The sequence below is a fragment of the Chrysochloris asiatica genome, unplaced genomic scaffold (genome assembly GCF_000296735.1).
Source record: "Chrysochloris asiatica unplaced genomic scaffold, ChrAsi1.0 scaffold00120, whole genome shotgun sequence".
Lineage (NCBI taxonomy): Eukaryota > Metazoa > Chordata > Mammalia > Afrosoricida > Chrysochloridae > Chrysochloris > Chrysochloris asiatica.
In genome coordinates, this window is record NW_006408638.1 from 6,804,817 (window position 1) to 6,818,013 (window position 13,197).

General features: G+C 38.3%; 1 protein-coding gene and 1 pseudogene across 1 annotated transcript in view; one reads left to right on the plus strand and one right to left on the minus strand.

Annotated features, from left to right (window-relative positions):
• Positions 1–7,024: 7,024 nt before the first annotated feature.
• The window catches only part of ZBTB11 (zinc finger and BTB domain containing 11), a 35,687-nt gene continuing 29,514 nt past the window's right edge, over positions 7,025–13,197 (minus strand). Inside the window, exons 9-11 of the mRNA XM_006868620.1 lie at positions 8,855–9,013; positions 8,531–8,706; positions 7,025–7,740 (exon numbers count right to left, since the gene is read on the minus strand). Coding sequence (XP_006868682.1) covers positions 7,223–7,740; positions 8,531–8,706; positions 8,855–9,013 — 853 coding nt within the window. The 3' untranslated portion in view covers positions 7,025–7,222. The remainder of the gene's footprint in view (positions 7,741–8,530; positions 8,707–8,854; positions 9,014–13,197) is intronic.
• LOC102834069 lies at positions 10,515–11,477 on the plus strand (annotated as a pseudogene).

The following is a 13,197-nucleotide window of genomic DNA, read 5'->3' on the forward strand; positions in this document are numbered from 1 at the left end:
TTAATCACTCCCCTCCTTGCTATAAAATATCCACCTTTACATTTCCAGTCTTCACAGTCAGTCCTGGTAACAATTATTCACCCTTGCATCCCAAGGGACCCATCTGTGAATGACCAACTTTTATGTTAGTAGTTAAGTGTTAAGCTATTTGTGCCTTGCAGGGACTCCTATGTTCACAAGTTGTTGTTGTTAGGTGCTGTGGAGTTGGATTCAATTCTGCAACACTATGCTGAAAGGTGCACAACTTTACTGATTTTAAACCATTCAGTTTAAACCTTGTTCTGTTCAAATGACTGCCTCTTGTTCCTCACAAGCACAATTAAGTAACCTGGAGTATACACACACACATACACACACACACACACAAAGAAGAACACCATACAGGAAGAAAGCAAAAGGTCATTAAAGAAAGAAAAGAGTAAGCTGGATGTCAGAAGAGACTCTGAAACTTATCTCCAGTGTAGAGATGCTAAAGTTAATGGAAGAAATGAGTAAGTACAAGAGCTGAACAGAAAATTTCAAAGGGCAGCTTGAGAAGACATAGTAAAATGAAATGTGTGGAGATCTAGAGTTAGAAAACCAAAAAGGAAGGATGCTCAGCATTTCTCAAGTTGAAGAAAAAAATTCAAGCTTCAACTTGCAATATTGAAGGTGCTGTAGGATAAGCACTGGATTGCTAACTACAAGGTTGGCAATTTAAACCCATCAGCTGCTCCTTGGAAACTGTATACAGGGTCTCTATAAGTTGGAAGTGACTTGTCGATGTAACTTAACAACAACAACAACATGGGCAAAATCAAGGAGCTCTAGTAGTGTAGTGGGCTGCTAATCACAAGGTCAGCAGTTCAAATCTAACAGTTGCTCCACCAGAGAAAGATGAGGCTTTCCTGCTCCTGTAAAGATTTGTAGCCTCAGAAACCCTATATGAGGTTGCTGTGAATCAAAGCCGACTCAATGACACACAACCACCACCACCACCATAGACAAAACATTGAGTGATGCAGAAAGCTTTAAAAGAAGATGAAAGGTATACAGAATCATTGTACCAAAAAGAAATGGTCAAGGTTCAACCATTTCAAGAGGCAGTATATTACAAAGAATCGATGATACTAAAGAGAAATCCAAGCTATGCTGGAGGCTATGTTACCATATAAGTACATTATTATAAATTATTTATTATTCTATACTATACTTTCGTTCTAAAGACTTTATTCACATTTCACTATTTAACCCACTAATGTTCTCCTAGTCGAAGGTTCAATTCAGTTTCAGACACTGCATTTAATTGTCGTCTCTCTTAAAACTAGTTGCCATCATGCTGATTCTGACTCCTGGTGACCCCAGTTGTGCCAGTCTAGTGCTTATCCTACAGCTCCACACCATAGAGATTTTTTTTTTTTTTTTTTTATGTTTTATTGTGAATTATGTGATAGTTTACATGGGAGAACATTCATTTTACATTCATCCTATTTTATATCGTTTCATTGCCATGGTTACAATCCCCTCCATGCATCATGAACCAAGCAAAAGGTATACCCTGCAAGCCTGGCCCCCGGTCATCAGCACACAGCCCCTCTCCCTCTCTTGGTCTAGAGTCCCCAGCTGCTCCTTCTCTCCACGTCATTGTCTCTGCCTTTAACTCTGGCGTCACTGCTTCTCTGGGTAAGGTCCCGCTCTCCACTCTTCTCACTTGATGGTCCTAGGGACCTCTGCTCCTAGACTGCAAAGTTAATCACTCCCCTCCTTGCTACAAAATGTCTACCTTTACATTTCTAACCTTCACAATCAGTCCTGATAACAATTATTCACTATTGTATCACAAATGATTTCCTTTCATCAGCCCTGCCTAGACAGAGTGGATACTACTCAGTGAAGATTCTACCTTCCTCCACGCCCTCTGGATCTAGGTTCCCTCCAAAAGCTTGTAAGCCAGTCACTTCTTGCCTTTGTAGCACCCCCATTTTGGGTAGTCAATGTCCAAGTTGCCCATCCCTGTCTACTCTGTGTATAGAGGGGGTGGGAATGATCCTCGCTATAAAGATTTGTTCCCTCTTTTGAGCTACTGCATCCATAGGTGTAGGTCAAGTTCATCAAATTGTATCAGATTACTCTTGTTTTCCTCCTCTTTCTTCTAGTTGAGCTCTGATCATCCAGTCATTGAAGTCAGGTCAAGTGGGTGTTCTTGTGCATATGGCCTGTCTTCTTACCAGCTGGATGTTTCACTCTCCACTGTAGTCCTCTGTGGCTATGTCATTGACTCTGGGCCCAGGTCTTGCAACTCTGCTGGCCAACCAGGTCTCCACCCAGGTTCAAAGGAGTCTATTTAAACATTGTAGGGCTTAGCTTGCAGCTTCATTGCTGTTTTTCCCTCATTTCCCCTTATTGGTGACGAACATGGTCACCAATCAGAGCGTGTATTCCCATTGAGTCTTAGTCTTAGAAGGGGTTTTGCTCTGAGGGGACCCGACCACTTGCCTTAATGTCTCCTGGGAGAGCAACTGGTTTGTTCTTGTAGTAATCAGTCAGTCTGCCTATATTGTTTTGTATTTTTCCTGTTGGTCTTTCTTTCAAGATCTTCTGTTCTTCTTGCTGCTCCAGGCTGGTCTGCTTGTCCTTTCAAGTGGAAATTGCCCACTTTAGAAGATTCTGGATGCTGCTCAGGATTCTACCTATGGTCTCATGTAATGCAGAGGTTCCACAGGAAGCCTCCTTCACTGGGCACGTTGTAGCCCCCTTTTAGGTATTCCAATCAGTTATAGGTAGAAAACAGACTCACAAGCTCTCAATGGTGATATTTCTGGCTAGTCCTTTCTCTCCCCCTCAAGCGTCTATTTTATAATGGTATGCAAGGGAAACAAAGAGTCAAAACACAACCAAGCATCTTAACATTATTTCCTCCCTTTTCCCCATTCAACCATGTTTCAATCCCTGTATCCCGGAGCCTGGAGCCCTGTTGTTCCAAGGTTATGCATACATCATTATCTACCTCTGTCCCACTTAACCCATGCAAACCTAATTGTTTTCCCATCCACTTTGTTCTTCCATTCCCCTCCCTCTTCTTGTATATTGCTCCCCTCTCTAGCACCCAAACTATTCTGTGTCTATTCCTTACCCTGTGCTCCACCTTCCCTTCCCTCCCCTCAACCCCCTCCCTACATTGCAGGAACCAGAAAAGAATCCCCCCCTTTTTTTAGTATGGATTATTTTTCTTAGTCTTTTACAGTAGTGGTCCTATGCAATATTTCTCCTTTTGTTACTAATTTCACTCAACATAATGTAAGGTTCATCCATGTTGTGCGGTGGCTTGGGTCAGGTGCACCTTAATCCTCAAGCTGACATCTTTGCTCTTCAACATTTAAAAAAGTTCTTGAGCAGATTTGCCTAATGCAATAAATACATCGTTTGATTTCTTGCCTGCTGCTTCCATGACTGTTGATCGTTGATCCAAGAAGAATGTAGTTTTTCTCTCTTCCAGATGGATTGGTGAAAAGGGCATGGTGACAGGACTTCATGATTCAATTGTAATGTCAGGATTAACTGTGATTGTTACAACTGTAATTGTAGAAGATGTGTAACTAAAAGGGGGGAACCATTAATCTTTCATTTCAGGAACAGAGTATTCAAGGACCATCAAAAAGGGAGAGCAAGAGTGGAGCATGAGATCCCTATCTAAAAAAGCAACAACAGCAGAGATGGTGGCATGGAGAGACAGAGTAGTTGAGGGTTCTAGGTTCATGGACTATGGTTGTGAGCTTGTGGACAGGAGGCTGGCTTGCAGAATGTGTCCTTTGAACATTTAAATGAATATATATGTTTTGTTTTTTAAGTATACATCAAATATTTCTACTTTGTTCATGTGTGAAATATAAGATGTAAATGGGGAACACAAGGAAGAAATATGTTAACTTGTTGCAAGGAGGGGATTGCAATCTTTGAGATGAAACCAAGTGTAGGATTTGTTGAGTGTAAAGCTGATGGATTTTGTCTGTAAACATTCACTCAATTCACAATAAAAAAGAAAAATGGGCCCAAATGTCAACAATTGTGAAGATGGGGTAGAACCAGATATTTTCCTTCTGTTGTCCACTGGCTATAAATTGGGACTGACTAAAGAGCACGTAACATATGTATATACACTAATACGCACACACTGTAGTAAGAGTTCCATTATCTTTTCACTTCCATTTTCCACAAACTTTTTGAAGACCCCTTGTATATGAGACATTGAAAGATAATATAAATAAGTGGAAAAAATACAATGTTCGACTGGGAGATTTAACATTATAAGGAGTCAATTCTCTCTAAAAGGATCTATGAAACCCTTGCTTAGAAATCTTTATGAAGGTTGAAGATATGAAAGGATAAAGCATGAGCAAGAAGCATCATGTGCCAATAATTTGCAGTAATGTTGTAAAAAAAAAAAAAAAGCCTGCAGAATTGGATTCAGCTTTATGTCCAGCACAGGTAATCCTGTGACATTCTGTACACAGCTAGTTTTTTTAAAAATAAAATAAGCCATCAGATTACTTAATTTCTACAGACAATACATAAACTTTCGTGTCTCACAGCATCAACTCACATTCTGTTTCAGCAATAGAAGTAAAAAGTAAGTCAAAAGAACTTCAAATCCTCAATTTGACCAGAGGATAAAAAGTTTGGGAAAGTCATCTAACAACAAAAATAACTGCATATTTCTAAAAAGAGATTGTGATATTTAAGGTTTTATGCCAACTTGGCTGGGCCAGGATTGTCACTGATTTGGCAGTTAAAGCATGGTAATCTTCCATGATGAGATATGTTATGAGCAACTGATCAACTGAAAAGAAGTTTCCTTGGGGATACTGCCTGCTTCCCTATATGAAGATGTGGTGGAAAAGCTGTCTTGCATTTTGCTGGGTCTGGATACCTGCATTTGACTCATCATCCAATGTCTGGTTCTTTGGAGTCTAATCAACATTCTGCCATATTGCCAACTGGGATTCCTGATTACCTGTAATCTTACCTGCTACCTTGATTCGTTCCTCTGTAGCCAGAAACCTGCCGCCTGACCTGCTGATTTTGAGTTCATCAGTCCTTACAGCAACTAAGTCAGGAGAAGGCTGTAGCCAGACCCAAGGACTTAGAACTTACCCATCTCTATCTATATAACTGTGTGAGACATTAAAATAAGCCTTAAAACAAACCTCTTGGTATGTATTGTATATATATTTCACTGGTTTTGCTTCTCTAGAGAACCCAGACTATGACAGGGATTGCTAACATTAAACATGGATGTTTCCCCCATAGTAACATTATAAATATGCTAACTTTTCATAACTTTCTTAACATGCTCTATATGGACTTGATATGATTCTACAAATTTAAATAATCCAAAGTTGACAGTTACTTGCAATACATTTAAATAAGATGTTTTAAATATTCACTGTTCCCAGTGATTACTTTTTAATGTGTTCAGTTCCTCTTCCCCTTTAAAAGTTGATTACCTTAATAAAATAACAGTGATTGTTTTTATGATAGGAAATCAGCAACAAGTTCAACTCCAAAGCTTATGTTTTAAAACCAAATTCAACATCTTTTATTTACACATTTGTGACATACATTAACTCTCATACAATTAACTAAATCTAATAACAATGGTGAGGATGGAACATAAAAGACAGAACTCCAAATTTTAGTCATGTAAAGTACACATTTTCTCAAACCAAAAATACGATAACCAAGCAGCTACTATAAAGTTATGGGCTGTATTTCAATTTACTTCTTAAAATTCAGTCAGCCACAATGAAATTTTGCAGATGCAAATATTACATGTGCAGGTATAATGCATGCATGGCTATCACATTTATTCTTTATTTTTAAAGTAAACAAATTAAGTAACTCAGTTTCTGTACATCAAGGCACATTCATTTCTCTTTTGTGCTTTAGGAATGATTTACATGTGATTTGCTTATTTCTTAATTTTACATCTTATGAGTTTCTAATACTTAAAAGCTTAATTTTTAAGTTATAGCTACAGTGGCAATTAGAATAGTAGGATCTCCTCTTATGGTTCTTTTGAAAATCAGAAACTTGGATAGGTTCAAGATGTGGGAGTTTAAAAAAATCAAACACATGAATTAATGTTATTTAGTTTTCAGATAACATCTTAAAATAATTTATTTTCAATAATTTGGTGGAGCATAATAATTTCTTCAATTTGTATACTAGAATGAGGGCCTCATTGAAGAATTTTCAGTATTTCTCAAATTACTTGACAATTATGTTATCACAGAACTACTGCAGATTTCTACTTTGCTGTCTATTTTTAAACTGTAGTTTTTCAACAATATTAAACAATTAAACATGATATAATAGCTGAAAACATACCAAACCTAGTTTTTAACTTGTTCATTCTTACAAAATAACTAGACTCTTTTAATTTTTCTCCTTCTCTCCCATTGACCTAAATTATCAAGGAGAAAATTCTATTAATGCTATTTAATAGCAACGCTCTTTTTTCATAGCCAATTTACTTGCCTTGAAGAGATAGTATACTAAAGTTTTAAGAGGCAGTTCATGCATTTTAATAGCATTTAAAAAGTCAGCTATTAATTATGATTTCCCCATATAGGTAAGTATATATACTGTGCAAACTTGATTATAACATGTAACTTATTAAGTGCTTTAAAACAAAGATCCCTGACTTAGAAGGGGTTAAAATAAATAAGTCAACAATCATGGATTTGAAGCATTTAAAAAAAAAAATGTGGTATCTATCTATCTATCTATATATATATACTCTACTAAAATGCTTAGTATTAGAATTTTTTTTTTTTTAATCCACAAATGAGGCAAATGAAATGTGGAACTTTACCTATTTTGAAAATTAAAAGAAATAAAGCCTATTGCTGCAGCCTTTTAAACTCAAAATACAATAAAATTGTGTCAAAATGCAAATGAAACTGAAGTTTTTAATTTAGTACAGTCCTTTACAATTTTTAATTCATAAAAAAAGTATACCATGATAAACCATTGTCATCAAATATTTTCATTTTTTTGTTTTACAGTAAATGGATTTTCTGCAGAACTCATTGGCCAAACCGTTTAGAAGAGTCGCAACATCAGCGACTATACCCCAGAGCCTTGACATAAACTTGAAGTGGACAGTCACATACTATTGTAAACAAATATTCCATGAGTTCAGTATACTCTAGATGTCACTTATTAATCTCCATTACTATGTTCATTCTGCTTCTGAAATATGTGCCACCTCTACTTCAACAGTCTGAATAGCTTCTGCAACTTCAGAAAGTTTCTGTCCTTGTTGCTGTGCCAATACATAATTAACCACTTGCATAATACTTTGGTCAGAAAGCGTAGATACCGATGGACACTCTTCAGTAGCTGCAACAGCTTCAAGAGCTTCCATAGTTTCTCCTGTCACTACAACAGTCTCAATTTCTTGAGGATCACTGCTTTCTTGTTCTTGCATGTCTGCGGTTAAGATGCTAACAGCATGCTCCACTTGAGTTCCTTGGTTATGAAACTGAAGGGTGTCTTTTTCCAGCATAATTTTGCAAGGCACATAATCTCTGTGGAATTTAGTCATATGTTTGCGGAGCGTTCGAGCATCTATATAGGCTTCGCTACATACAGGACAGATGTAGGGCCGCTCACCAGTATGTGTTCTGACATGACGTTTTAGAGATCGGGCATCAGCCCAAGATACTCCACATGTTAAGCACTCAAATGGCTTAACGCCTATTTAAAAAAAAAAAAAAAAAATTTAATAAGGGGTGTGATGATTTGATGTGCAAGTACCAAAATATATTAAAGTTACCTGCTAAGTAATGTTTTTCTTTAAATACAGTAAGTCATTAGGGCTTTCTATTTTGACTTGTTTTAAGTGCCGTCAAGTCGGTTTCAACTCAAAGCGACCCTATATAGGGTTTCTGAGAAGTAGCAGGTTGAACTGCTGACCTTTTGGTTAACAGTCCAGTCCTTATCCAACAGTGCTACATCAAGACTCCACTTTGATTTTGGCAATCATTTATTCTGGACCTAATCTATCCAAAGATCATCTGATCATCTCATGGGTAGAAATTACTGAGAAACAAACTATAGTTAAATAGGTTTCTATGCATAATCTAAACTTACAGCAATCCTATAATGATAACTATCTAGGATAAACAACAGACTTCATGTAGTCTAGTTCAACATAATAATGTTGATATGGAATTAAGCTCACTAGAAAAGTAATCTACATACGAGAGTGCTTCAAAAAGTTCATAGACAAAAGAGAAGTTATAAAGATAATGGAATTTTCTCATTAACTCTTTGAAGACGCCCTCCCTCTCCCCTTGAATGTACAATTAGGTAGTGGTTCAGAATCACCTGTATCAAATGATTAAGTATTCCAAGATGTAGGATTAATCTCTTATCAAAGAAAGTGTGATAGTAGACAAGAGGACAGGACATGAAAGGAGATTCACTAATGGACTGACTTCTGTTTTATTTAGATACATATACTATTTAGTACATATATAGTTACCTTCATGGTTGTTCATGTGTCTCCTATACTCTCTCAGCTGAGTAAATTTTCTTCCACATTGTTCACATACCCGTTCCAGGTTTTGCTTTGCTCTTCCTTTTTTCCCATGGGTAGCTTTCTTTACATGTCTTCTAAACAATGCTTTTTCATAAAATTCTTTTCCACATATATTACACCTAAAATGGGTGGGGGGAAACCCCAGATTATTTTTTCAAAACACCAGGAGCCTGTAGAATCAACCCAAGTATGTATCTATATATACGCACACATGTGCATATATATGTGTGTCTCAATTACATTCAGATTCTTCTCAAATTTACCCACCTATAAGGCTCTGTGACAGAATGAGACTTCACATGGGAATACCAATCTTTCTTCCAACTATAGCACTTATCACAAAATTGGCACTGGAATGGCTTCACACCAAGATGTTTGTTCATGTGCTGGCGAAGATCTCTAGCTTCAAAGAAACTTTTTTCACATCTGCAATAATAAAGTTTAATCATCCAACTGGATCATCTTCTTATTCCTTTAAAACAAATTTCCAAGAACTCAATACATATTTGAGTTTCTACAACTTCAACATAAGATGATCCCAATTTAAAACAAAAGAATTTCTTTTCCTAGGACTCCAATCTTATATCACACCTGCAGGATTTTAAGTTCCTTTATCTCTAGAGTATTAGGAATTTTAAAGTAAGAATTATGCAGAGTTTCCAAAAGTTATCAGAGTGGAAATTGTCTATCTCCTTCCACGTGATCTGATCCTTCTTACAGAAGGAGCTCTAAATTTTCATTTTGAAATTCACCCCCTCTCCCCTTCTTTGTGTGCTTCATCCCTGACTCTAGGGAGCAACTGACTCAGGCCTAAGTCAGAGCACAGCACTGGCCACAGTGATTGAGTCAGGGATGACCAAATGTTTAACATGAACAAATTAGAACCCAAGGGGTTTTAAAAGCGATACTAGAAAAGCTGCTTGACTACCTGGGAGTTGACATGATGTCAGGCTAAACAGCTACAACAACTCTGTAACCATATGAAGGCTGAGGAAATCCAAGTACTATTCATGAATCTGAATGCTGTTTAATTAAAGCACTCAGACTCCTAGACCTTACCTTTCATTTGAGCCAGTTAAGGTTCTGGCTTTTTTCATATGTAATGGCAAATGTTTTGACTGCAAACTTTTTGTTTTAAAATAAGACTGGCCAGAACAAACAAGATGGCGGATTGGGTGGAAGTGCAGTAAAGGAGCTCCGCCAGCAACAACACAGAATACCTGGCCAAGCAGACTCAGGGGATGGTCCCAGAACTCTGAACCACATATAAAGGAATATTTAGCAGGTTGGAAGGCTCACAGCTGGGGGAATTTGTGGCAGAAGCAAGAGATCCATGGCTTTCTAATTCAAGATGCTCAGCTGCTCCAGGAGCCGCCATCTTGGGTGAGAACAAGAGGGGGAAGGATCGGAGCAGCCACAGACATCTGGCAGAACCACAGAGATAAAGGTGTGGACATTCTTCTTTTGGTAGCTGTTCATTGGTCCCTTGCTGTCTGCACACCTCCATTCTGGTGACTATAGGGGTGCCTCAGCTAGTGGGCACCCCAGCCCCACCCTCAGAGGGTTCTACTACACATGCACACAGATCTCCTTGAAATTTAAAAAGACAGTTTCCAATTAAAACCAAACAGCCACAGCCGGTCCTGAACTGTTTACAGCTAGAAAAAAGGCCTTAACGGGGATTGTGGAGCAGGACAAGCAGACAAAAAAGGAAATAGACCAAAAATTAAATCCTAAGTTATGTCAAAACGACCAACAGTGGCATCCTGAAATTTCTCAAGAAGAAGAGTGAAAAGTGAAGCTCATTTCCTGATCACATCTACCTGGAAGCAATCAGAAAGCATAAAAAATACCAAAATACGCTTTCTGCTCATAGACAGGGTGGAGGAAGCATCGTCTTTTTTTTTTCCTCCCCCTCACTGCCGTCATGTCTAAGTCAGAGTCTCCTAAAGAGCCCGAACAGCTGTGGAAACTTTTCATCGGAGGTTTGAGCTTTGAAACAACAGATGAGAGCCTGAGGAGCCATTTTGAGCAATGGGGGACGCTCAATGATTGTGTGGTGATGAGAGATCCAAACACCAAGCACTCCAGAGGCTTTGGGTTTGTCACTTATTCTACTGTGGAGGAGGTGGATGCAGCCATGAATGCAAGGCCACACAAGATGGATGCAAGAGTGGTGGAACCAAAGAGGGCCGTTTCAAGAGAAGACTCTCAGAGACCAGGTGTCCACTTAACTGTGAAAAAGACTTTTGTTGGTGGCATTAAAGAAGACACCGAAGAGCATCACTTAAGAGATTATTTTGAGCAGTATGTTAAGATTGAAGTGACTGAAATCATGACAGGCCGAGGCAGTGGCAAGAAGCGGGGCTTTGCATTTGTAACCTTTGATGACCATGACTCTGTAGATAAGACTGTTATCCAGAAGTACCATACTGTGAATGGCCACAATTGTGAAGTAAGGAAAGCCCTGTCAAACCAAGAGATGGCCAGTGCCTCCTCCAGTCAAAGAGGTCGAAGTGGTTCTGGACACTTCGGTGGTGGCCGTGAAAGTGGTTTTGGTGGGAATGACAACTTTGGTCGTGGTGGCTTTGGTGGCAGCTGAGGTGGCTTTGGTGGCAGCTGAGGTGGTGGTGGACATGGAGGCAGTGGGGATGGTTATAATGGATTTGGTAATGATGGAAGCAATTTTGGAGGCGGTGGAAGCTATAATGATTTTGACAATTACAATAATCAGTCTTCAAATTTTGGACCCATGAAGGGAGGAAATTTTGGAGGCAGAAGCTCTGGCCCTTATGGTGGTAGAGGTCAGTATTTTGCCAAACCACGAAACCAAGGTGGCTATGGCGGTTCAAGCAGCAGCAGTAGCTATGGGAGTGGCAGAAGGTTTTAATGATAGCCAGGAAACAAAGTTTAGCAGGCGAGGAAAGCCAGAGAAGTGACAGGGAAGCTACAGGTTACAACAGATTTGTGCACTCAGCCAAGCACAGTGGTGGGAGGGCCTAGCTGCTACAAAGAAGACATGTTTTAGACAATACTCATGTGTATGGGCAAAAAACAAAACAAACTCGAGGACTGTATTTGTGACTAAATTGTATAACAGGTTATTTTAGTTTCTGTTCTGTGGAAAGTGTAACGCATTCCAACAAAGGGTTTTAATGTAGATTTTTTTCCCGCACCCATGCTGTTGATTGCTAAATGTAATGTAATAGTCTGATCATGACTCTGAATAAGTGTCTTTTTTTCAATGTGCTATGTAAAGTTAGTCTACTCTGAAGTCATCTTGATAAACTACCCCACAGTGTGAGGTTTAGAATTCCGTCAGGGTGATGCCAGATTCCATTCAGTTTACTTATATAACCTTAGAGAAGGACTACTTGGGGACAGAGAAGCCATTTGCAGAAACCATGGTATAGTTGAACTGACAGTTGCTATGTTAAGAACCTGGAATTCACTATTAAATGGTCACCCAAGCAGTTAAACAATTGGTTATAAAAATGGTTGTTGGCATATCCTATGCAATATATCTAATTTGAATTAATGGTACCAGATAAAATTATAGATGGGATTGAAATTTATGTATCATCCATGTTCATGTGTATGCAATAAAAAGATTTAATATCTTGAATGGAATGAACAACTGTATGGATTTGAGACTTGCAGAGTTTTGGACTTACCCTACCCACTACCCCTGAACCATGTTGAATGCTTCTCAAAACTCAAATTCATTACTCTGCCAGAAAGTAGGCACCAGCTGGTGGCTAATGCTACCCCATAAGTCTATACAGATTAGAAGTGTTTGGGAGACCTTTCTAAAATATAACGGATACCAAATTTGATTCTTAACATTAAAAAAGCTTACATTAAAGGAAAACTGCAGTTCTGCTGGGTTGTGGATGGGTGGGTCTTTATAGAGATTTATAGATCAAATACAACTCTGGGGAGCAAAATTATAGAAAAGGGAATGGAAACTAACTTTATCCATATAAAGTTGACTTTAACTGCAGCTTTCCTTTAAACAACACATTTTAAAAGTGTTATTTGTATAGAACATGATTTCTAAATCTAAATGATTAATCTCCAATAACTGTTATTTGTACATAGGTTGTTCTGAGCCTTCCCTTTGGTACCCTTTTTAATTTCAGCGCCATTGTACCTTAGTATAGAGATTGTTGATAAATAGTGTATATTCCAAAAACAAACAAACAAAAATACATATCGATCTGAGTATTAAGGCCACAGATAACCCTGAAGATGCCAAAAAAACAGAAGCAAGTGACCGTATCTGCACATGTCCAGAAACGAGATAAAGTGAGGCAAATGAGCCGGAAGTAGACTTACACTCCATATTGGAAGATGTGCAGGCTTTGGAAATGCCGGAGAAGGAATTCAGAAAAATGATTACAAAATGTATCAAAACACTGTACAATGGAATTGAGAAAAATAAGGAAGTCAGGAAAGCACTACAGGAACAATCAAATAAGATAGATACAGCATTGGAAACAATTCAAAACCTACAGAAAAGGTCCAAATGATTAATAATAGAATATCAGAAATGGACAATACACTGAAAGGGCAAAGGAGTAGAACTGAAGAGATAGAAGCCAGAACTA